The sequence below is a fragment of the Coloeus monedula genome (assembly GCF_965178545.1).
Source record: "Coloeus monedula genome assembly, chromosome: 11".
NCBI lineage: Eukaryota > Metazoa > Chordata > Aves > Passeriformes > Corvidae > Coloeus > Coloeus monedula.
In genome coordinates, this window is record NC_138791.1 from 3,964,647 (window position 1) to 3,990,511 (window position 25,865).

A 25,865-nucleotide genomic window follows, 5' to 3' on the forward strand; every position below is an offset into this window, starting at 1 on the left:
AATATGAATTGGGGTTGATTAGTTTGTTTATAAATATAATTTTATTTTTTAAAAGTTCATCTAAATATACCAAAGGTTTGATTATAACAATAGCCCAAGTTATACAGAGCCTTGGCCTTCCTCTAATTCAGCCTTATCATTTGACTGTCCACAACAGCCAGCACCACAACCAGACTGGTCACATGGCTCACCAAAGAAGTTCTGCTGAGATTCCCAGGCAGGCTTGCCTGAATTAAGTGCATTTTTGAGGCTAACAAAGCCTACCTGATGAGGTTTTACTGCATGTGCAAGCTGGGGAGCCAGGAAAATGTCCTCCTCATTTGGTGGATGATTGATGTTGACGATGACTTGCCCCAGAGCATCTGACTGATTTAAGGCATCATTCACGTGAGAGCCACTGCTCTCTTCACTGCCATCGTCCTCCCCTTCATTGCCAGAGTCACTGCTGTCCACAATTTGGAAGGCATCATCCTCTCCTGAGCTCAGCTCAATCACTTCTGTAAAGTAACCAAAACAGGAGAGAATAAGGACAAAGTTAACTTGACGTCAGGGTTTATCACGAATGGAAAAAAAACTATCAGGAAATAAGGCTACCCCCAGCTTTTGCAATTCCAACTGGCCTAATCACGTATCCTGAACAAGCAGGCACACATCAGGCCTCTCAGACCAGCATATGAAAGCATCAGCTTCCCTGGCTTCCAAATGTTTCAGGGAACATTAGTATGGGCTGATCCAAAGAGAACATGAGACAGTTTCTGAGTGTTTTACATTCTCCTCCATATGTTCTCTTAATTCCCAAACTCAGACATGAATTTTATCTACTGATGCAATGCCTAAGGATCAGCAAGGAGTCAGGTTAGATCCATTTGGGACAAGGAACACAAAACCCACTTTCAGCTGTAGATCTGAATACTTAGATGCTCCTTTTACACACAGCAAATGATGCCACATCTCCTGTAAGCATTCTTCAGCAATGCACTGAGCAAAGTTCAGTGCATTTATAAAGCAGAAATAAACACGAGTTCACAAGAAGGCCTGACAGGCCATTTTATAGGTGTCATTTTAGGACTCACAGGTCAGAACTGCCCATATAACTGGAAACCAATAGGCCTACAAAAACCTGAAGTGATTCACCACTGGAGCATCTGACCAGATGAAAACAGACTTGTGGCTGAATAAACAGCATATTGTGAGAAGAGCAGGCTGAGGCAATTGGTCACTTACCATCTTTAATGCTGTTTTTTCCTTTAGTATCATCTTCACTGCCACTGCTGGTACTATCAAGGCAGATCACTTCCTCAGCCAGGACCTGAGGGGGGAGCTGGGTTGCCTCTGCTGTTCTGAAAACGATGTCCTCTACAAACATAAATTACAAACAATAAGTAATTCATAATAATGGAGAAGGAGACAAAACTGTTCAAAACCCAGACAGTATTTCCTTCCACTTAGCTCCAATAACTTAGTCCTGGAATTTTCCATAACAGACTCTCACTGTCTACAATACTGCTATGACTCAGCTTCCTGGGTCACACTCTCCTCCTTTCTCAGTATGCTGAAACAAAAGCCCATTGCTGATGGCACCCTCCGTTTCATGCCCTGACTGGGGCACACTGACCATACAACATGCTAAAGCCCTTTGTTTCTCTCTTTTTTGGCCTCAGTAAAAGCTGTGTTTCACCCAGCAAAGAAAGTACCAACTGCTGAAGGGATGATAACTGCCCTTTGTTAATAGGGTCACTGTAATCATTATATCCCACACATCATAAACAACTTTTGGTGATCAAGAGCGTTTGTTTGTATGTTTTTAGTGCTGCCATGTGGGGAGAGAGGCTAATGGGGCCAAACTGCACCACTGCACTGACACAGCAAGCAATGATGTTCTTCTGGGGCTGAACCCACTCTGCGACAGTTAAAGTGTTTTAAACAGCTCTGATTCCTTCTCTCACATGTAGAAGTGTTTTTAACTCTTGCATATAAGGGAGAATATATATTTCCTCAAGAGGCAAGGCCAACTCAAGAACTCCTTACCCCTGACACAATATCCAGCTGCACTTCTCTCCCTTTACACCTTTTGAAGCTGTGCTATGAACTAAATCACCAAAATGATCCATGTTAGGAAACAATGTAAGATGACATATTCACCCAGACATGAGTGATGCTTAACCATTTATACTGCCTGCAACTCACTGCTTGCTGAAACACACAAGGAAGGCCAAGGTTATATCACCAACATATGTACACCCAGTCTATTGTTCCAGTATCCCCTGTACCAGACCATTCCCAGGACAAACAGGATCTGGCACTTCTGCCAAGCCTGTTGGTTTAAGCTCCCATACCAGCTGGAAAGACGAGACCTCTGTTTCAGCATCCCCCTACATACACTTAATGTGTGAAAATATCTTCAACAAACATTACCTGGCACCTTTCACCAAGCAACCACTGTATCTTGACACAAAACAAGTTCCAAAGTGGAACTGCCCACACTGAACCTACAAGTGGTTTGGAACTGCTGTTCCAAGAGTTTACACTTGAAAGTCCAAGGACAGCATAGAATCACAGAATTTTTGGGGTTGGAAAGACCCTTCAATGGTCATCTAGTCCAACCCCTCTGCACTGAGCAGACACATCTTCAACTACATCTGGTTGCTCAAAGCCCAGTCCATCCTGACCTTGAATGTTTCCAGGGGTGGGGCACTTACGACATCTCTGCACCAACTGTGCCAGTGTTTCACCACCCTCATTGTAAAGCATTTCTTCCTTGTATCCAGCCTGAATCTACCTTCCTTTAGGTCAAAACCATTACCCCTTGTCCTGTCATGGACAAGCATGGCACTACCTTCCTCATTCAGCTTCTATCCTTAAAACTCTTGCTTTGACTGGCATCTCCCAGTGCTTACCAGGAAGAAACTCCAAGGGTACAGTTGGTATAGAGGCTGGATAATCCTTCCGCTGCTGCTCAAGCCGTTTCCTTCTCTCCAACTCTTCCTGCTGGGCTGCCTTTGTCACGGCTTCCAGTTGGTCCTCACGCAACAGCTTTCTGAACACAGGAGTAAATATGGCTTGGTTACAACTCAATTTCTTCCAGAAATGTGAATGGCTGCAAAGATGACTGACAAGCTCCAGGTATTCTGTCAGCCACACAGAGTAGGAACACCATCCTCCAAAATATATGGGCAAATTCTACAGCTATTTCAACACTGCGCTTCCCAACTACAGGTAACACTACTATCAGTCAAGGAAAAGACAAAAGTTTGACAGAAGCAAAGTAATGAAAGGAGGATAAATATAAGTGGGTAAGGACATACTTAAACTAGGTTACCAGAGACTAGTTCTTCTACCTAAAAGGATGTTTTTTATTGATATGCAGTTTAGAAACACAAAATGCACAAAATCATGCAAATAAGATACATGGGAAGAAAATGCATCAATTCCTCCACAAAAAGTCATCACCCTGATTCTCTTCTGACAGCATTTTCAGGAGCTAGGATCTCTGATGGTTTTAACAATTGTTTCAAGGCATCCTGTCAAAGCACCTCCCCTTTACAAGTAATTTTATTTACTTCCAGAAGTTGCTTTTCCCCTGCTTCAGTGTCACGTGTCCAGTCCTGGAAATGAAGGTGCTTTTGCCAGAGGAGTGGTGCAGTACAAGCAGTGGTAAAATCCAGCTTCCTCAAACTAGCCTTTAAAACCACCCAAGCCCACACTTCAGGGACATCTCACTCATCCTAATGAAGTCTCATTTTCCAAGGCCTATTCAATGCTTCTTCCTTCAGGCTTTAAGAAAATCAATCTGCACAAGCTTAAATACGAACTAAAGACCACCAGCACAGGGCATGAGAGCCACTTGCTGCCACACGAGTTCCTGCTCCATTAGTTCTCCTCTGAGCTTAGAAAACTCTCTTGAGCAAAATTTCCTAGTGATTTACCACCTCACAACCTGTCCCAGAATATGCAGTGAATTACACAATCAAACAACTACTGCTTTATAAAATCCAGGTGAAACTGACTTCCAACATTTCAGTCACCAGTCATAGCATCAGCACTCCTGCCAACAAGTACCCAGGACAGTATAGGAAAGGACTGCATTTTAGGCTGTTTGCAATAGGATTCACCTTGGCAAATATCTGATATTTACTTAATGGTAGTACTGTTTTTCATTTACATCTCTCAAAAAACAGCACCAATTACACAATTTTTGCAATACATTCCATAACCAAATATTCACTCTTCTGAAATACCAAACAAGTCTGCACCCACATGCAGCACTTCAGTCTGAGATCACTCTACTCCCACTGGTGAAATCCTAAGGTTTTGGAAAAGAAAAACCATCTGGTTTGCCAGCAGTGGCACAACGTAGCTCAGAAGAAAAGTGCAGAGATTCTGTTTTCATCACCATATGTGACCCAAGCTCTTTCTGTCCTGCTGCTGCTGCTCACCTTATGTTCCTCCGCATGTGAGACGGTTTCTGAGCCCTCTTCTTTTTGGTGTCCTCAGAGGCCAGGCTCTTGTGCTGGTTCTGCAAGAGTTGCTCTGCCCGCTCGCTCTGAGATGAGGTAGTTGAAGTCGAGCGCTGCCATTCTCCATCCTCCGCGTGCTCCGCATGGTCACTGCTGAACACGGCTTCCTGGGGTTGGTCTGCAAGGGGAAGAACATGACATGGCAACAGCTGTGCCAGGCTGGCAGCTGGCTTTTCCATGAGCATTCAGCAGGATTTGAGCCAAATGGGAACCGACAAGCCCTACTCTCACTCATTTGCAAGCATGTCACTCTGAGGGTCAAAACTGGGGTCCTTATTGACAGTCAAAGAGAGTTAAAAAGTTCTACAGTGAAGGGTCTGTCCCCAGTGAAAGCCAAGACTAACACCCCTCAACACAGCCCAGAAGTGTCCTGACAAGAAAACAAGATAAAATTATTTAGGTCCATGTGGAGCACTTGCTGTCCCAAGAGTCTGTTTTCCTATGGGGGCCTGAGGAGCTCTGATTAAAACAAGGAACTTGAATCTCTTTGCTTCACATCATTCAAGTAGGGCAGAAATTTCCCTGTGTATGACACCTGTAACCATCTCCCAAGTCAACAGAACACAGCATGTAAAAGGTTATCTGGTTCAAACACTGGGTCATGGCTCAGCAGGCAGCTCAGTGGTTTTAGCACCAGGCTTCTTTCTCTCTCATGGTTTAAATGGTAACCTCCAACAAGTTTTTTTTCGAACAAAACATAAGTGCAATACCCTTTCTACCTTATAAATCACACACACTCCTTTTTCTCTTAATTCTCCTACTTTCAGACTTCAAGTTGTGCCTGATTCCACTCTTAAAGCACAATGTGAAATGACACCTTGTTCTGTGTGACACTTGGCTCTTCAACAGGCTGCCAGTGACCAAGATAATACTTCCAGAGCAAAGAAAGGAAACGTTTCTGTTCAAAAGCTTTCCTTGAAACAATCTGCTTCTGACAAGCATTGTAATAGCTTCTTTGAAGCATCTTGTCCCCTTGTGTCAGGCAAAGAGATACCCTGAACCTCATCCTGTAATCAGCTTTCTTGCTTACATTGTGTATCCGAGCTAATGACTGAACTGAAATGACACTTAGAACTTTGAAAGAAAGAAGACATCAGCACGGAAGAATGTGGCAGATGAAGTAATACAGAACCAACAAGCACCACATTGTGACTCTGAGGGATCTGGAGACAGAGACCATTCCTTCTCAAAATGCTGGGAGCTTAAATGAAGGATGCTTCAGTACAGCACATTGCACCTGCAGCTGTCACATTGATATGCCCATTAAATTAACCTTATCTCCAGTATCACATCTTAAAATTGAGATGACAAAAAGTAGAGTCACACCTTGTTCAAAAGCACCAACTTTGCAAACTTCCTCTCCAGACATCCCACCAGACCCACCCCAGCATTTGCACCAAGTCTATGTCAGAACACATTTAGTACTTCAGAGCTCAGCCCACCATGGACCAGTACCAGCAGAGCAGCTCAAACATTTCTCTGAGTATCTGTCTCTGCAAGCCCTACACATACTGGAAAACCAGGTATCCACAGCTTATGGGATGAAATAGATCTCGTGATGAATGCAAAGAGACTTATGCATATGAAGATAAACGCAAAGGGGTTCACTGCTACAAGCACAGCAGTTCTCCTACCACAGCCAAGGTCTTGGACCCCTGTCCTCCCACCATGCCTCTTTAGACTTACAAGCTCAGATATCAAGCATCAGATCACTTGCAGACAGAGAGCTGTGCTGGGAATAAACCCGGTTTCTCAGGCTTCCCAGACAACAACTCTGCTATTTGAGCTACAGACACATTTTAGTCACATTACCTGCAATTCAGCACTGTTTCCTTCCCCCCGCCCCTCTCGACTTCTGGTTATATAACTAGATCAAAAGATTGGATGAAATAGGGCAAAGGGAAGCAGGGAGGCTGCACACGTGATCACATGCTCCGGGATGAGTCATTAAACCGGAGACAAACACCGCCATGGTTACACTGCTGCCATCTCACCCTGGGCCCGGAGGACCTTGACAAGGCACCAGAGAGCACAAAGTCATGCCTGTTGGGAAGAGGAAGCGCTTCCTTCCCCACACTCCAGCAGTTGCCCAGGTCACCTCCTCCAGCAGCCACCCTGCCACCTACCTTGTGCCAGGCAAGGGTGTCTTCAGGACAAAGGCGATAATAACAAAACCTAAAGGCTCAGGAGCCCAAATTATTATGCCTCCTCTGTGTTTTCATATACGTTGTGCAATCCCTATGCAGACTCATTCCATTTCTGCATTTTACCTTTTCTTTCCTCTTAATGATATGTAACAGAAGCTCTGGCGAAACCTACACACAGCTGGATCAGATAGGGTTTTTAAAATATAATTCTCATCTGAGCAGGAGCCTGAAGCCCAAAATTTGATGATAAATTTGGTCCTGCATTGAGTACAAGCCCTCATCCACCACAGCCATGTCTGCTCAGGCTGGTGTTTGTCCTGCCAATACAAGTTCTGAGGTGAGGAACACAATCTGTGCCTCAGCCCACATTCCTGACACATATGCATCAAGAGAGCTCTTCCACGCTAGTGACAGCTCCAAACATCTCACTGATTCAGCTGCAGTGGGATTCAGGGGACAGCCGGCTTCCCGAGGCTGCTCCCATCCTTGCCACCACCACAAATAAAGCTTTTCACAAAGTTTAACTAACATGATAAAATCACAAGTCTAACCCTGCAACAGCTCCCACCACACCTGTGGCATCAGCTGGCAGTTACAAGCAGGAATTTTTTTGTTGCTGCTTTGTATTAAACTCCTGATTATGTGCACAGCCTAAAATCTAACCCAGATGAAAAGCAAGGCTCTCCACTGCAGTCGTGTGGCTGCTCTCCAGCACAGTGAGCTCCAAGCTGTGTACCTGGGACCCATACTGGGACAGAAACATATTAAGAAACAATAACTAAACACACATACACCTATTTTGTATAAGAACAGGTCAGATCTTTGGGTTGGAGGGAGTGTGGGAACAGCCTCGTTGAATAGGTCCCATAAGGTAATCAATGGAATAATCCTGCCCCAATTTTGCCAAACCTACACCTACAACAGAAACGTAATTACAGTTTTGTAACAGGAGCTCAACACGCTACTCTGACATGGTTATACAAGTAGCTTTTTACACAACACAAAAATTCATCAGCCACCGTTGCATGTTCACAACTGTCTGATCACGCTGGAGCTGCTGTACGCTCTAGGAAGACCTGGGCAGTTATCCACATTACCTCCTTGAGGAGAGCATTGCCACAGCCTGGGGGTGACAAATCAGCACAGCCCTGCACAGCGAGATGAGCCACATCAGAAAAAGCCGGCCCAAGTCTGCCCAGCAGAAGACAGCCATGGGTCAGACGTGGTTGTTGGCAAGGATGTAAATCTATCCCAAGGTTACCCACTGTGGGCACCAAGAATAACCCGGTTCACACCAGCTTCATTCCATGTTTTGCACTGTCCTCACCACAGCTACAAATAGGATCTCCCAAGGGAAGTGGTGGTAGCATCAATGCAGCTGCTCCTTCAGGTGGGTTATAGCTCTCTGAGAAATTCCCAAACAGTTCCCAGTAGCTCTTGGTTATGGACACCTGCACACACCCAGGCAGTCTGCCCTGCAAGGTACCCTGAATGCCAAGAGGGGCATGACTATCTTTTCTCGAGAATTCAGAGATGTGAAATGTACCTGCATTCTCAAAACCCAACAGACCTGGTTATAGCACGGCTCTGATTTGTGCTGCAGGCCAGAGGTTGCCAGTTTTCTTTGCTCAATAAGCAGCAGCAACCACCACCCCCAGATAAACATACAAATAGGGGGAGGTGTTTGGTTTCTTGACCAACACTAGCATGCCACAGTATTACAGTTTAGAAGTCTCTGTAAGATTAGAGTCCTGACTGCTGTGTGTAACTCTGCTTCAGATGCTCCCTATGTGGTGTGACTGCCAGAGCTGTCCCTAAACACTGCACACAGCTGTGACTCATGATGTGTAACACAGCAAAAGATTTGTCCCACAGTCAGGCACTTCCCATTGCAGCCAAGCTTATAAAACTCACCTCATCACCTCCTTCTCAAACTTCCCTTAAAACAGCACAGGATTCAGCCTGAAGAATATTCTCTAGCATCATCAATTCAGCAGTGAATTGCTCTCAACACAGCCTGCTCTGCAAAATGGCTCAGGTTGCTGCAAAGTGTGACGAAGCTGCAGGGTGTTTTGAGGTGTGACAGTCTTCTGACACCAAGGTAAGTGAAAAACAGTGTTATAGCCAATCTCCATGCTCCAAGGAAGACCTCAGTAAGTCCAAGTGTCTGTGCATCCACAGTTTGGCTCTAGCAACAGTCAGCATTCCTAGGAGTACGGAAATTCCTATTCAGAAGAAGATCTGAGGGTCTCCTACCTGAGGTTGCTGCATAAGAAGATCCAAGAGACCCCTCAGTGGACAAACTACTGTGTAAGTTGGTAACTTCCTTGCCCACTCAGTTACTGGCCAGCTAACAGGGCTAGCTAGAGGTACACCTCCTCCTGGGAGAGCAGTTTCACTGCCAGGGTAACTCCAGTGACTCCAGGAAAGACATAGAACTGAAAACCAGACACTTGTTTATTTCTAAAATCATTTCACTACAGAAACTCGGGATACCAAATAGGACAATTTTGCTGAGTCTTTAGGCATTATTTCCTACCCTAAGGACAGGGATGTGCATGCATGGTGAGGAAGGTAGCTGCATGCAGAGCAGCGAGCAGTTAATTCTTACTTGGGGGAGCTTTCTTTTGTCTTGCACAAAGAACAAAGAGCAGTTAAATATTACTGCAGGCCTTCTGGGAACTTCTATGCAGTTTGTGGGCAAAAGCCTGTCAGAGACTAGCTAATACTAGCTAGCGCTACTACAGCCAGTACTGAGCTGTCAAAGCAGGAATGGGAGGAGCACTGAGGGATGGCACAAGGAAGTCTAATTGCACAGCTCCAGCTGCAAACTCAGTCCCTGACACACTGAACTACAACTGTGCCAAAGGCTGGAGGAGTGACTCCGCAGAGCAAGCCTGACTGCAAAGGCTCTGACAGCCTGGAAGATGCTCTCTGGGGTTATGTGATGTTTCCCCAGTGCACTGGGTGTAGGTGATGCCAGAGTGCAACGGTACCTGGCTCCCGAAGAACAGCAGCTCTCTAACTGCAGCACAGCAATCAACCTGGAGGCTGGCAACAGCCAGAGTGTTCTGGCTCATCCTGTACTCAGCTGTGCAATATAAATGAAATATTTTCAAAATATTCTTTGTATGCAACTGGTGCAGCTGTTACATGGATGACATGCAAGAAGGGAAAAGTGGTTGTCTGCACAGAGCACCTCTCACAGAGGTGGCATTGTGTGAAAACACTTGAGCACCACAAGGCTGGGCTGGAGGCAGGAAATTCCTTATGAAATCCCTCAAGTACAGTGTAGGTGAAAGTAAGGGGGAAGCTCAGACTCCCTTCCTCCAGGCTTTACCTGTTGCAACACCCAGGAGAGGCACAAAGCCGGCACACATCTACACCCGGTTGCTTCCATCCGAAGCACTGGGAAAGCCACCTCAGAGGGGGTCGGAGCGGGACAGAGCAGGACGCAGCCCCTCCGGGAACTCGGGGCTCTCCGCCGCAGCCACTGTCAGGGCAGCTAATTAGCAACAAGACTTTGTTCTCCTCGGAAAATAATCGGGTTCAGTCTTCGACGGCAGGACGCCCCTCCCAGCCACCAGCGCTTAACAAAGCCCTAATTATGTAAGTATTATATAACCCGGCACACCTGCCCCCCCCGCGCCGGCCGCGCCACCCGCGCCCGGCCGCGCCGCCCCCGGCACGGCGGACCCCGCGCCCGGCCGCCCCTCGGGCCTCTCCGGTCACCAGCAGCTGCCACCGCTGCCAGCACGACAGCCGGGACCAGCCTTTTGTCCGCTTGTCCACATAGGAGCACGGCTGCGGGAGCTCCCGGGCCAGGCACTGCGCCCTGGCCAAGCGGGCAGCCACGCCGTGAGCCGCGGGACCTGCAGCCCCCAGCCCCCGGCCCGGCTGTCCCCGCCTGGCTCCAGCGGAACCCAGCCCGCTGACCACAGCAGTGACCGACTCCCGGCACTGCTCTCGCCCCAGCTCTGCTGCCAGCAGCGATGCCTGGTGTCCTGCTGAGTCACAGCCACGGTACTGCCAGGCACAAAGGCGTCTTTCGGGCTGAGCCTGCTCAGTCCCGGAGCTCGCCTGCTCTCAGGGGAAGCTTCCCTCACCTGTCAAAAAGCACGTACATCATCACTCCCGTTGCTGATTTATCTAGGAGTTAACCACCCCAGGTCTGTCGTTCATACCTGTCACTGTAACCAGACAAAGAGTCTGTCATGTTGGTATAACAAAGAGTGCTGCTTGAAGTCTGAGTAACATGTTTTTCATTTCTCTAAGTATCAGTAAAGCAATCACTCGCTGTGGGTTCAAGACACCTCTGTGAAATCTGCAGACTGCTGGTGAGGGATGGCAGGCTGCCTCTGTCTCCGGTGCAGGACTGGAGGATGGAAGGAAGAGATGAGCTCTGAAGAAAAAGCCACCAGCACTGACTCTATGGGCCCGAGCATGAGGAGGGAGCCAGAGCAGGAGCACACACAAGTCAAACCCATCTCCAGACTCCTTTGGCAAGAAGAAAGCCCAAGTCAATGGAAAACTTTAAAAGATAAATTACAAGGCAGCACCGCCCTTCTTTTATCCTTCAGACATCTTTCAGCGTATCAGTTGCTGATGAGGTTATGCTGCAGAATAAAACTCCTTTCCTGGCCTGAAGGGATCCTTCAGGAACAAAAGGCAGCAGAATTGAAGGGCAGGAGCAAGGAATATACCACCCAGAAACCAAAGGGAAAGGAAGCAGCCCAGAAGTGCCTGGAGGCAAACTGGAATATCAAACAGCCAACTTTGGTGACAGGCGATATATCTGCTAACCCTGGGATTATGCAAGCAGAACCAGGCCCCAAATACCCAAGAGATCTTGTTCTGGCTGGGCCTCAATGCTGTGGACGCTGAGACCCGGGTTACATAAACACCAAAGAGCACTTATATAACTATTGTATGGCACAGGCTCGCAGCCACTGGCACCCCATTGCCACCGGAGTGTGGCAGGTACCTGCTCCAGCACCCAGCCCCTCCAGGACCTCTTCCCACCCCTGCACAAGCCGCTGAATGCCGCCCAGGCGAGGTGCCCGTCAGGTCATCCTTCCTCTCGCAGGCACCACACACTTATGGTTACTCTGGAGCACGGGGTAATCTTGTATCCATTTCCAGCTCCACTATGCTCAAAAGAGGTTTGTGAAATTTCAAAGCAAACATTTTCATAGTGCTTTGAGACGGCAACACCTGGAGAGATACAGAACGCTGCTACCTGCCATCCCTCTTCTAGATATGTAATCAAAACTCGTTTCCCCGACTAAAGTCCTCAAATCTAAACTGTTCCCTCCTGCCATGCCCCCTCTCTTGCACAGACACTGTGGGTATTAGTGAAGACAGGAAAACAAAGCCAGGAAAGGCATCTGCTAAGGTAGCAAGGGAAGCAGGGATCGCTCACATTTGTCCTTTAGCTAGGGGTGTGCAAGAGCAATGAGTTACATAAAGCTCCTGCTCTGGAGTCAGGAAGTGTTTCAGGCTGAGTGCTGGGAAGTTTTCAACAAGCTGTGCGCAGGAGGGAACTGAAACCTCCCCTTTCTGGTTATCCCAGTTAACTAGTAACCCAGAATAGAGTTTTGTCAACCAGATTACGAAAATTACCATGGGGATCTAAACCACAAGTAACCGGATTTAACCTTATTTACTTTCATAACAGTTCAAAGCTTTTTTTAAAAAGAGAAATATGATCTAGTTTATTGAGGTGGCTAAATATTGATTTAGGTAACAAGGATAAATTTCCCCTTTCCAACTTCAGAAAATAGATGCATACGGGGGCTTGACATGTCCCCAGCACAGTGGGGTAGCTGGCTGCTACCGTGACTCTTCTAGAGATAAATTTCAGGGACTAAGAAAAGAGCGAGTAGGGGAGCAAGCATTCTGCATTATGCAATGATTACATAAGCATTAATTTACACTAGGTAGCTGGGAGTTGTAGCTTTATACCAGCATACCCTCCAAGCAATGAGAAACAATAAAGAAGGGATTATTGCTACCACACACATCCAAGGCCACCAAAATGGCAAACAAACAACAAGCACCAGCCGAACTTTAATCTCTGCCTCAAGCTCTCACCACAGTTTTGCTCAGGACCTGTTAACAAGGACAAGGAGAAGACAGGTGACACTCACTCCTAACTTAAAAGAGCAGCATGGGAAATAATCCCAGCATAAAGCATCCTTCAGCATCTGAGTCCTCCTTTGTTGTTGCTCCTGATGGCAGTGGTATAAGAGAGAAGTGATTTCAAAATTATAATAGTGTCATTTGTACTCTAGTTAGTGTCAAAGGAGTTCATGGGCACAACGAGCTCCTCACAGTAACCTGTGAAACACCCTCCTGTCCATCTTGCAGAGGAGGAAACTAAAGCAAAGCAATCAGGTAGGCATCAGTGCTGAGTAACTCAAGTTGTTGGCTCCCTGTCCTATACTTTAACCAACAATTCTCTTTCTTCTCCTTAAATGTAATTTCTTACTTGAAAAAAACAAAACACAGTTGTGGATTTTTTTTAGAATTGTAACGAAGCATAGAACTTCAGCTCCATCCCCTTTTTCTGCCTCAGTCTCTAAAGTAATTTCAGAGGAATTTTTAAGGACTCTGTTTAATGAGGGAGGCATCACTTGGGAGAAAAATTCAAATTGTTGAGTTTGAGCCTGTGTGCCACCGCATTCCACTGGCACTTCTCCCATCAACTGCAGCCAGAAAAGTGACCGAGAGCACTGGAGAAAGTTACTAAGACCAGGATGAAACACCATCGCTAAAAGAACAATCTGTTTCTAGTTTTCCTTTCCAAAATATTGGTGCTGCTAAAGGAGTTTGACAAAAGGCTGCAAAGCTGTTTGTGGCAATCAGACTCACACAAATTGAAGCCACAATGTCACAAGGACCAACCCCCCCCCCCCCCCCCCGCCATCCAAAATATACACCACCTCAAAAGATAAGCACATTATAGCCTGGAAAAGAAACAGGCACCTGTTCCTTCATAAGGTTGCTAAAATGACAATTACCTCTGTGGTAAAAAAAGAAATATATGTGTGTATCAGGAGGAAACAGGGATCTTTACATAAAAGACCTTTTTCTCTCAGGACAACAGGGCAATAGGTAATGTGCTGCAACAAACCTTGATTTACTAGCTGGTGGGTGCTACCATAAAAATAATTAAAATCTGCTCTACCTTTCCAGAAACATTTTTAAAGTAACAAAAAGGTATCACAGCACTGCATATACAGGTGCTTGCTACTTTCAAGACCCTAAAGAAGTGTTCAGGCACCTGGAGTGAGGAAAAGCCATATAAACCAGAGAGAAAAAGAAACATTGCTCAGTGGTTAAACACAAAAGAAGGGAAGAACATGATGTGTAAGTCCTGCCCAGATTCACTCAGTGACCTTGTCCAGTTTATCACCTCTCTGGGGACAGGAAGGTTGTGCAGAAGCGTGATGGAGACGCTCCTGGATCCACTAGCCAGAACACAACCTCATTAGATCAGTTCAAAAAGCTTCCTCAAAGAGGATAATTATCTACTGGTAGAGACTTTGGTAGAGACTGTGACAAACCTTGCCCCAGACTTTACAACTTGACGAGTACAAGGAGGAGTTAGTTTGCACTTCTGCTCTCTTACTTTCGTACAAATACCTTTCCACCCAAAATTTTTGAAAGGCCTCTAACCTTGCATTCTCCCTCCATTTATGACCTACAGTCTCATTTCCAAAAGCATCTTTCCCTCCCTGTCTTCTCTTTTTACACCTATTATCTAGACTAAGTTACATAAGCCCCTTGTATCATCACCCAGATTCCTCATTTATCCAAACTAATTTTCTATTGTAATTCCTTTTTTTTCCTCAGTTCACACTCTCCCAGAATTAGCTTCTTTGTCCTGCCACCACAACCCGAGAAATAAGATGGATTTTTTTTTCTAGAACCTCCCCCCCCTTCCCACTAATGGGTAACAAATACTGCATGGCTTATTTCTGTAAAAACTCCTCATGACAACCACACTGCACTGCACTTCAGTAATAAACCAGGAATCCAGAGCTGCAACTCCTGGGGATGACTTTTGATCAGTCTATTAGGTTCATAGCATGACTTTGGAGGTATTTGCCATGAACAAGGTTCAAGAACTTTGGCATCCCAAAGTACCTCACCTCAAAGTGAGAAGTTAAATTATAAATTTAGAAAGTTCTTCAAATCTGAACAAGGTTTTTTCTCCAATACACAACATTCTCCCACCAGCAAACAAACTAAGTGGCAGCTATCCCCAAGCTGTAAACTCCTGTTAGGATTTCACAAGCATCTTCCATTTGATAGGGGGGGAAAAGGGCCAAGTAGCTTTTAGTCTCTTAGACACTAATTAGGGCATCTGGAGCAAGCACCAACAGCTCTGCCTGGTGCCCAGATTGTTGCCCAGTCAGCAAGTCACCAAATATTTCACTGACAAAAGAAGCTCTTGAAACTGTTATCAAGTAGGATGTTGCAGGGAAAGTATACACACAAAGGTGAAGGGGGTGGGGGAGAGGACAGTGCACATAAAACAATACTGCTATTAACAACTGCCTCCTCTCTTGCAAAAATAAATTCTGCAGCATTAGAACACAACAGCAGCAGAAACAATAACATCCAGACCCAGAATGTCACATCACCAAAGACTTCAGAATTATAGCCACAAAGAAAGAGTGAGCTTCCTTCTTGTCCCCTCCATCGGGCCAACAGACACTGCAAGACTCTGAAATCTCAATCTCTTCCATCCCTGCCTGGTAGGGAGCACATTAAAACCTGAGACCCACAGAAGAGCCTTGGTTCCTGATGTCTTTTATTAGCCACTGAGTGGGGTGCTCCAGCACGGGAGGTGGGGGGGAAATTAATGTCCTGTAGCAGGAAAGCAAGAAGAAAAAGAAAACAAAGGGGAAAAAAAAGAAGAAAAATCAATCCACAAAAACCCCCACCTGTGTCCTACCTGGAAACTGCTGAGACTCATCCAAGAGTAGCATGCTGCTCAGTGCACCGAGGCGAGCCCTCTGCCCGCACACTTGTTCAACGTGGCCGCACGCTCTCAACTCTTCTGCTATTCTTGTCTCAGGGTCTTCAGGACAAAAGTTTCCAGTCACTCCCGACAACTCCTTATCTCTGCCCACAGCCCAGCGAGCACTAAATCCACTCGCACTGGCTGTTCAGTTCGCAGGCGGGAAAAGACTCCTGATAAAAACAGTCCAGGGTACAGGCAGGAAAACCTGCACTTAAAGTTTCTGAAAATAACTTTGGTAAATAGCTCCTAGTGCTCAAATCCACCCAGCTGGTGTGACGGGAGTCAGTACGTATATATCCTCCCTGCACCCAGCTGAGACGGACCAGGGTCACTGTTATATAACTACTTAAATATGCCTCGTGTTCAGCCTAAATAAAAATTGTCACTATCTCCTCCCCTGTTTGGAGAGTCAAACAACACAGCCCTGCCCGAGGTAGCTGCTGCTCCACTGGGGACCGATGCCTGGAGCTGTGCTGCCGGGATGGTTTGGCTTCCGTACACGCTCCTGATCAGCGGGAGCAACCTCAGTTATGCCTGGGAAAAGAGTTTTAGAAGAGAGAAGAGGAGCAGGGAGGCTGAGTGGGTGTGTACGGGGGAGGTCTCTCTCCTCTGGAGCAGCAGAGCTGCACGCCGTACGGATCAGATCCCATTCACTCAGCCTGTGATCCAGTTCAACTAGTGGCAGAGACCAAGACTGAGAATAAAATAAAAATCCTTACATAACCGTTCAGGCTCTGCTGGGGCCCCGCGCAAGGGGAATCCCAACAGACAACAGGACGTTCAGAGCAGGGGACACACAGGACCATAACTCTGCTTCCAAGTTTCAGAGCACATAAGGAAGAGTGGGTGGGAATGAGATGCAAAAAGGAGTACAGCCTTTCTGGCTTTGGAAACAATTGTGATTTTATGAGCTATTTGCATGATGCCTGCTAATTTGCAAGAAACCTGGACAACTGAGACTGAAACTTGAGCAACTGCATGGAGCTGGTAACCTGTTTGCACAGTAACAGGTGAAAGAGCATCCTGTTTGCCTGGTTAAATCAGCAGCTTGTAGACCACTGCAAGTTTCCCAGTTTTTAGGAAAGAACTTGTCAGAATTTGTGGAGTGGGAGATTACTTTAAGTGAACCTTTGTTCTGATCATGCGTCTGCACCAGGACAGGCACAGGAGAGAATAAATAAGTACAGAACAAGTCCTTTAAAGCTGTGGTTGAACCCCTAAAGGCTATCCATCCTGCCTAACCTTCTTCAGTGTAACAGAGATTTTATCCATGCCCAATTCCCTTCACAGGCATATCTAATGCCAGTAAGAAACAGCAAACCTGGGCTGAGAGACACGTAATGAAATTAGCTTGCTGGTAGTGAGCATTTGTCCATGTAACAAAGTCAGCTGTTTATTGAAACAACTGGTGAGGGAGTGCTGGGAAAGCCAGGATGTGCACAAGAAATCAAAGCAGGCTGTGTCCCAACAGCCTGGCACAGACCTGCAGGACTCCAGGACAGTGAGCTGCACTCACAGCAGCAAAGGCTGATCTAAAGATCTGCAAGCACAACCAGGGCAGAGCCCAGCTCCCCTTTGTGTGACTCCAGTCATTTTTATTAGACCTTTCATTTGAGAGGGTAGCAGGGCACTGCAAATGCTTAGTGCCATCAAAACATCCTCAGTACTTCAGGGTACATCACAACTTTGAAATAAACCCAAGATGCTTTTTCATAATTAAAGCTATATAAATTTTACCAGAGAAAATATGAACTGTATTACAATTAAGACACTCAGTAACAAGACAGCCTTTCACCCATGTCACAGATTCAAACAGCCTGGCTAGTACACAATGTTTATCAAGGGGGAAAAGAGGGACAAATATATTAAAGAAGTGCATAGCCAAGGATCTTGCAACAGGCCTTATAAGGGCTTTGTAAGGTTGGAATAAATAAGCAAACATGACCTCAGCATCTGACCTAACAGCTTTATGAAACTGGAAAGCAAGATTTAAAAACAAGTACTGGGTAAATGCAACTGTGTGTTTACAAAGCTTGCAGTGCTGGTTTTGGCAGGGAGAGTTAATTTTCTTCACAGCAGCTAGTATGGGGCTATGCTTTGGATTTGTGTTGGAAATAGTGTTGATAATAGAGATGGTTTTGTTATTGGTGAACAAGGCTAACACAGTCAAGGCCTTTTCTGCTTCTGACACTGCTCCACCAGTGAGGAGGCTGGGGGCACACAAGGAGTTAGGAGGGGACATAGCTGGGACAGCTGACCCCACCTGATCCAGGAGATATCCCAGACCACATGGTGTCATGCCCAGCACACAGAGCTGGGGAAAGGAGGAGAAGGAAAGGGGGGATATCCAGAGTGATGGTGTTTGTCTTCCCAAGTCACTGTTTCTGTGATGGAGCCCTGCTTTCCTGGGCATGGCTGACACCTGCCTGCCCATGGGAAGGAGTTGATGGATTCCTTGTTCTGCTTTGCTGTTAAACTATCTTTATCTCAACTCATGAGTTTTGTCACTTTTACTCTTTCAAATCTCTCCTCCATCCCACTGAGGGATAGTGAGTGGCTGTGTGGGGCTGAGCTGCCAGCTGGGGTTAAACCACAACACATCCATATTACAGCTTTCAAGCATGAGAAAAATGGAAGTTCAATACACTGGGGGAAACAGGCAACCTACACCTGTCCTTCTGCACACAGCAATAAAAAGGGAATTTCCTTCTTCACCTTAATGCGCAAAATGGAAAAGAAATTTTTCTAGCTCTTCTACTCACTGCTGGTGAGGCCACCACTGCTAGCCAGGATAAATACATATTCACACAGCCAAGAATTAGATCTGCCTGAAACAGTCAGTTTATAAAATGATCGCCTCATGGAAGGTAATCTTGTTACAGATAAATCCATCTACTGAAAAGCTTTTCCGTGAGGCCAGTCTTACCAGTAAGGAACAATGTTCTCCCTCCCCTACAAGGTCTGAAATCTTACCCAGCTGTCACACCTCACCTTCCTCACCTCAAACCACAAGCTCTTTGCAATTGCACAAACTGTGCTATACATCACAAGAGGCTTCCCAAAAAGCTTTTGTCACCTGAGAGGTTCCCTTGCTAACAGCTTAGGAGATTACCTGTTAAAAAACCAAACAACACTATAGAACTTGTATTTTCATAGAATATGAAGATAAAGGTCCTTCAGAACTTGATTTTATTTGACTGACAAGTCTTTTCAGCAGCAATGTCAGCATCCCTGAACACTGCAAATTCACAAGCATTAAAACTCATACCTAAACTTGTCTATACAGACAAGAAATTTGACTGTAAAATGTTTCAGGACACTAGTTCCTGTGTATAGCAAATAATATTATCAAACTGAAGTCATTTAAACTAAATAAATTTCAACAAAACATCCCAAAAACATGCATTCACTTCATGGTAGAGTAACTCCTTCCCCACACCCATGCCTGTTGTCCACCTTGAACCTGGTTCTCTCAACCCCCTGCTCCGCAGGCTGAGCAGCTCCATGACTCCACAACCCTGACCTGATCCAAGCCCACTGAGGACAGCATCAGAGAGAAGCACTGGCTCTGTGATGTGCCACCCAGCTCTTGGTCCCTGCAAGTTGGGGTGGTTCCCTGCTCTCCAGGTTGTTCCTCCTCACCAGCACCCCATAAAGCAGAGGAGACCTTCCCTGCCTATCCTCAACTGCTCCCCGCTGGCTGTGCAGTCCCTTCCCCACCCCACAGCTTTCTTCCAGCCATGCTCCACATCCACCAGCCCCTTCTGCACACCCCACTGACCTCCACTGTACAGGGAAGCTGCCTACTAACCCAAATTGTTTGTAAGTAATTGAATGTGAACTAGCCTTGACAGCCACATTTCACTCTTGATTAGCACCTGCTAGTAGCACACACAAATATCATTAAGGCCCCTTTCCCTGTCCTAGTTTCCATGTTGTTTTAGCAACACGGAAAACACACAAGAATACCAGGTTTGAGTTGGACATGGTATAAGGTGTTGTTTATCCACCTAAAATATTTCAGACAGAATCATACTTGGACTCCACAACACTCTGTGTTGGCAACTGAGTATTGCTGGGCTTTGAGAATCATTTGCTTTTTAAACAAACATTGCACAGCAAATAAAAATTCTTTTTGATACGATCTAAACCAACCATGGAAAACCAGAGGAGTTTTTCCATTTACTTTAGTGAGTTTTAGACTGAACCATAAGGCATAAAATTTGGTAAATCTGTTTCTTCTCATTTTATTTTTATTCATATAAATCTTGGTGTATTTTCTTTCCCAAACTCATCTAAATCATAAGTGGAGGGAGTTGGGAAGTTGTACATAATGTAACAAATATCTAATTGCATAAAATACAGGAAGTGACACAATGCAGTGCCTCTTGCAAATGCTTTTCAGACTGGCACTGTGGCAAAACATACTGCTTGAGATTCCAAGGCTTTCAGAGGTAGTTTAAATGTACCAAAGAAAACAAGCTGTTGCTAGACAAGATGTAATGATTTAAAGTTGAAGAATTTATACCATAGATATTTATCATCATTTTAATAAAAATTAAATCCATTGAGTTACAATCCCAGTTATATTCAAGAAACTGATTCCTCATCTCTATAACTTGCTACATTTCTGCTGTTGTAGATGACACAACGTATTTGTGCACCACTGAAGAGTTTTTGGTACAACTTTAATTTCATTCCATTCATTTTCAGCTATGTGCAAATTTGACATAAATCACAAGCTGAGTACACAAAAGTACCATTTAAAAATTGCTTCTAACAGTTCAATTATTTAAATACTTTACATAGATGAAGATTACCTGCAGATGTTTTAATCGCAAAATTTGTTTTGACAGAGATTTAAACTAGAAGTTTCTGTTCACCTAGCCCAAAAAGATTTTATCTTGTAGCTTTCTCCTGTCTCATTCCTATTTGCATATTTGCAAGTGAAAATAAAGTCTTCTGACTCCTACTTAGAATTTTTTTGAGACTGAGTCAGTGAACTGCATATTGAAGAAAATGTGAAGAAGACATTTTAAACATCTGCAGTACAAAATACTCTTAATAAAAAAAAAATACTTTGATCCAAACAATGAACCAGACACCTCTGAAAATTCAGTGTTGCAGTTTCTTTAAAGCCTAAGCAAGAAGTTAAAAAGATCAGTAAAGGAAATAACTGTGATGTGATAGTGTGTTTTAAAATCTGAAGAAAGAATACTAATTTAATTAAAACAGTTCCTCACCTCCTTCCACACTTTTATTATTTACTATTACACTTGTACAACATATAGCTACATGCACATTTTATGTAACCAGTCATTAAAACCAGCACAATACCACATAAATTAGGGGAAAATGAAATTAAGGACCCCTTGCATGTTTTAAACTCAGATTAAAATCAAAGAAGTGTTTCACCTAGTACATTTGAACATAAAAAAGGTGCTGCCTAAAATGCAAACTAGAGGATTTTCACTTCGGCATCTTCACACTCATCAGGTGAACTTGGCAAAGTGACTTTGCCACTCCTTACCTGTTCAAGAGGGAAAATAGCACATTACAAATCTGCTAATTAGTTTCCATGTGATTTCATCACCGTTTCAGAAGATGCAGATGAGGCAATATAGTATCTGTTAGCAATGACCAGGCATGGTACAAAGCTGACAATCGGAAACTTACGTGGAGAAAAAGGCACCAAACAGGACAGAAGAGCAAGTGGGACTGTCCTTTGTTAGAGATTCTCTGGCTGCTTTATGAAAAGAAAAAAACAAGTTCTTGGCCGATAAAGCACAATCTCTATATCCTGCAAAGCTTATCAGAAAAGCAGGAAGACAACTTGGAGCAATTCTTTGTTCAGTTAATAACTGCTCACTCACTGACCCTGCTCCCCACACCTTCATGCTACTCTCACATTTGTGACAGCTTTAAGAGAAGAGATAAAAGAGGCAAAAAAACATTTGAAAAACTCCATATACATATATATAGAAAATGCAGAGCTATGGACGTGGGCTGCTCTTGAACTGCATAGAAAGATTTCTATTTTGTATTCCATCATACGCAATAGATCAAAGGGAAGGAGGGAGAAAAGAGGGGGGAAAAGCGTAGCTGGTTATAACACCACATCATTTCACGAGATCTGCCAGTCCCTGCGCCCAATTGGCGGCTCTGAAGGAAGCAGAGCTCTGGCGTCATCACCTCCTTTTAAAGAAGTAAAGCAAGTCATTACTCCAGGTTATATAACACTCAGACTATGCCAGACTTTGTGCCACCCTCTCAAAAAAGGAGCCGCTGACAGAGAGCCTGGGAGGCGGGCAGGGGAATCACCGACGCTTTCTTTCGGAGCTTCCCCCTGCTCGGGATAAGCCGAGGTGATCGGGAAGAGTCCTCGCGTTCGGACAGAGCAGGCAGCCGGAGAAAGGCTCAGCGGCTGACCTGCAACGTCGGCAGTCCGTAATCCCCTGCGCAGGGGGCTGGGGGACAGCGCTCCTCAGGATCTCATCCTTCCTTCCCACAGCAGCCCTCAGGCCACACCTCACCCTGCTGAGAATAACCCAGTTCACAGGGTTAGTTAGAATGCTGGAATCAGTCAATAAAGCCCCCGAACCTCATGCACCACTCCTCCCACGCTCCTCCCCATTCCTCACAGATTTATGGGCACACAGCCTGTAGGCAAGGGACCTCCACTATCCTACCACCACCGAAACTGCCCCAGCACAACAAAATGCCCAGCTAGGCAATCTGCAGCTTTGGAATCGGTAGAAGGGGAGATAACAAAGCATCCAGCACTGGCTGTTCCCAGCAAAGCACCCAAGAGGATTTTTCTTTAACATCACAACTCAGTGAAGTCCAGTAAATCCAGTTCAAGGAAGTTGGGTGCCACAGGGTCTGCACAATGTGCTGGGGACACGGACCCTCGCTGGCTGGGCAGGGCCAAGCCCCTCAGACTGCACAGACAAACACCATTTTGCTCTGACACACACACACTGTGCTCCTAGGAAACTGCCAGGATAAATACAACAGGTAAAATCTGCAGCCTTCTGTAACGAAGCAAAGTTCCCAGAGAAATCAGTGGGGCTCTTGCCTAAATGAGAGGCAAACCTCCTTTGCAATTTCGATGTAATCCTTCTGTATTACTCAGTAACCAGGTCTGCTAAAACTGCAAATGCTACCAATCCCGTCTCTTTCCACCTTTGATACTAACTGCATCTTTGGTATTTTATTCAGCTGGATTGTGGAAACACAGACGCCAGACAGCTCCTAATTTTCTGGGTCCCAACCCAAGTCTTGAACATAAGGTTTGTGGACGCAGGGAGCGTATGCTGAACAGACATAAAGCTCTTATCACTTCCAGGAACTGAGAAAACAACAAAACCCCCTCAACTTCTTATAGTACATCACCTGAGAAATGCATCCACTATCTGCAACTGGATGCACGTTTACCAAGTTACCCACAACCATCTGAGGCTGAGCCCCACACTCTGCACCTATATGATAAAGTACATTTAAACACTCTGATCCATCAGAATAATTTTCTAATGTAATGAAATTTCCTATGACAATTTGATTAAGTTTAAACACATGTCAATAGGCAGGATATTAGTTTACAAGTAAATTCTTTCACAGGTAGTGTTTGTTTTAGTACCTCTATGATACTACACAGGCCATCCTCTTTGCAGGAAATTATTGGCTTGGAAAACAGTCTACATAAAGTTACCACAAGCACGAAAACCTACCTGGCTTTTAAAGAACATCAAAGTGCACAGTGGTACATGGAAGTTCAGGTTTGGCTCTTAACTAAGACCAGAGTTTTTGCATAGGCAACAAACCTAGACTTGAGCAGAGGTTTGCTTCCCTCAGGACACGCCCTTCCAGCTTCCTTGGAAATAGTACCGGTGGGCTCTAGAGGGAGCTGCATCCAGCCACAAGTAACCAAAAGAAAAGGATCTACATAAGGAAGTTCATCGAGAAGGAAAAAGTGAGATGATGTCAATCATCACTCTTCCGTTTTCCCAAGAAATCCACCTTGTGCACTGCAAACATCCACTTGTAGATTAAACTGCAGGATTATCACTTATGGGGACTCACCACTCTGGCCTTTCAACCAACAAAAAGAGCCTGCTCTCCAAGCCAAGCTTACTCAGATGGGCTTGTGCCTTTCCTTAGCCCCAGCACCTGCTCCTAGCTAAACAAGGACAGGAGATCAAAGCACGTGTCACTAGCCTGAGGGAGGAAGCACGCAGCAACCAAGTCCGCTGTGCCACATACTGCAGCAGATGGAAGCAGGGTTCCTCAAAGAGCAGTTATGTTCTCTGAGGCTGCCTCGACCTTGGGATGCCCATCTGCCCTTGGTGCCACCTGGAGACACAGCTGTGAAAGGCTGCTTTTTAAAAGGAGCGAAGAGATTAAAACAGTAAGTACATAATTGCTCCTCCTCTTCTTAAGGAATAAATTTAATTTTCTAGTAGATAGGAAGGACAACTTAAAACCAGTGTTCCCTAAAAGAAAATGCTGTGCAGTCTGGTCAAAAGTAGAAGGCAATAGGTCTCAGGTTGTTGGGACAAATCTCCATTTACCAACACAAGCAGGATCATTCATTTCAAGTGAAAAGTGGAGGGAAATTACTTTCTAACAGCAGTTCCTTTTTTCTTCTCCTTTTTATCTCCAGCAGGACGGGCCTTTCTAAATCTGGATATAAAATTATATAGAATAGGCAACCATTTAGCAAGATAGGAGACTGTCTCCATACTCTTCCTCTGCCTCTCTCTCAGTTTCATACAGGTGAGTATAACATGACCTAATTTATAAGAAAAAACTACAGACAAAAAGGAAAAACTCATGTATTTGAGCAGGAGGAACCTGCAAAATGAACAGATTTATACCAAGGACTTTCTTCTCTTCCCCTGTAAGGACAGAAAGTTGCTCTGTTCTCAACCACACGCATCCAGCTGGGGACTCCCACACACCCCATTTTTGTTTTGTTCAAACACTTTGTTGGAGAGAAGAAAAGATAGAATGATTTGGGGTGGGAAGCACACGAACAACGCCATCTCCAAAATGAGCAGCAGATCTCTGTACCTCAAGGATGCATTCCTGTATCATTCAAAGAAACATTAACCCACACTTCTACATGACTTTAGAAACAGACTTCCAAATAATTTCAGCTTTAATAACTCCAGGTGCTAATGAACTTTCTAGTAAGTATGGTGTTAACTACTCATTTTTTCCATCAGATTAGACAAAGAAATTGTCCAGGCAGCGACAAATCGATTTTGCTTTCAATGTAATTGCCCCCCACAATGACCCACAAAGAGCCACAAAGGAGCATTATATTAAACAAAATCCTCTCTTGCTATAATTTCATGCCAACATTTTTTTCCCCTCAACAACCAAGTGAAAATCGTAGGAAAAGCTGATCATGCAGGACCCCTTTAAATGAGCAGGCTTTCCTCTACTGACGGTTCAAGGGAAGCAAAGATCTTTTCAAGCTTGGATCAGCACAGACTGCCATCTAAAGTCAAAAACTCCTGCCTTGGTATCATGAGAAACTCAAAACTGTGAGTACCAAGTGGCAGCTCAAGTTCAAGAGGAAAGAAGCTACTGAATTGCACTTTATAAAAGTGTTTCACCCATATACTCAAAGGCAAGAAAACAAGCAACTTGCCATCACTATTAATAGCAGAATTACAGCAGTATGTATGAATAAGAGAGAATTAATTCCAGAGACATCAGTCAGAATAATCCAGAGACATTCTGAAAGTGGTAAAACATAACTGTACAGTGGGATTCATTCAAACACTCAACAGCTTTCCTCGGGAAAGCTCTGAGGTATGAACGGTCCATGTATTTGAAACGATCTGTAAAATCCATATTGGAGGTTTGTTTCCTCTTTGCTCAAATTAGCTTTTATTCCTATGGAGTCCTACACAGCCCTGAGCAACAACCAGGATCAGAGAGTAAGTGCAGAACTTGAAACGGCCCTTTATCTCTACAGTCATCGGTACATCACATTTCTAGTGAAAAAGATTTAGGGAGCTAACGAAAAAAGTTCTTAGCAGTCACGCATTGCTATCACAAAATCAAACATGATAAAACAGGTGCTGCAACCCACAAGTGATGAGAAAACAGATGAAGTGGGCAGGGATGACAAGGCTGGAAAAGCAGTGGCAGCCT

General features: G+C 44.9%; 1 protein-coding gene across 3 annotated transcripts in view; it reads right to left on the reverse strand.

The window, feature by feature from the left end:
* RAD54L2 (RAD54 like 2) overlaps positions 1-25,865 on the reverse strand; it is a 67,415-nt gene that overhangs the window by 16,444 nt on the left and 25,106 nt on the right. For 2 of the 3 annotated variants that reach the window (XM_082289037.1, XM_082289035.1), the window contains exons 3-6: positions 4,437-4,635; positions 2,898-3,037; positions 1,225-1,356; positions 265-497 (exon numbers count right to left, since the gene is read on the reverse strand). In XM_082289037.1, the coding sequence (XP_082145163.1) occupies positions 265-497; positions 1,225-1,356; positions 2,898-3,037; positions 4,437-4,635 (704 nt within the window). Of the gene's footprint in view, positions 1-264; positions 498-1,224; positions 1,357-2,897; positions 3,038-4,436; positions 4,636-15,629; positions 15,914-25,865 lie in introns of those variants that run through there. The other variant, XM_082289036.1, reaches the window with a different exon arrangement.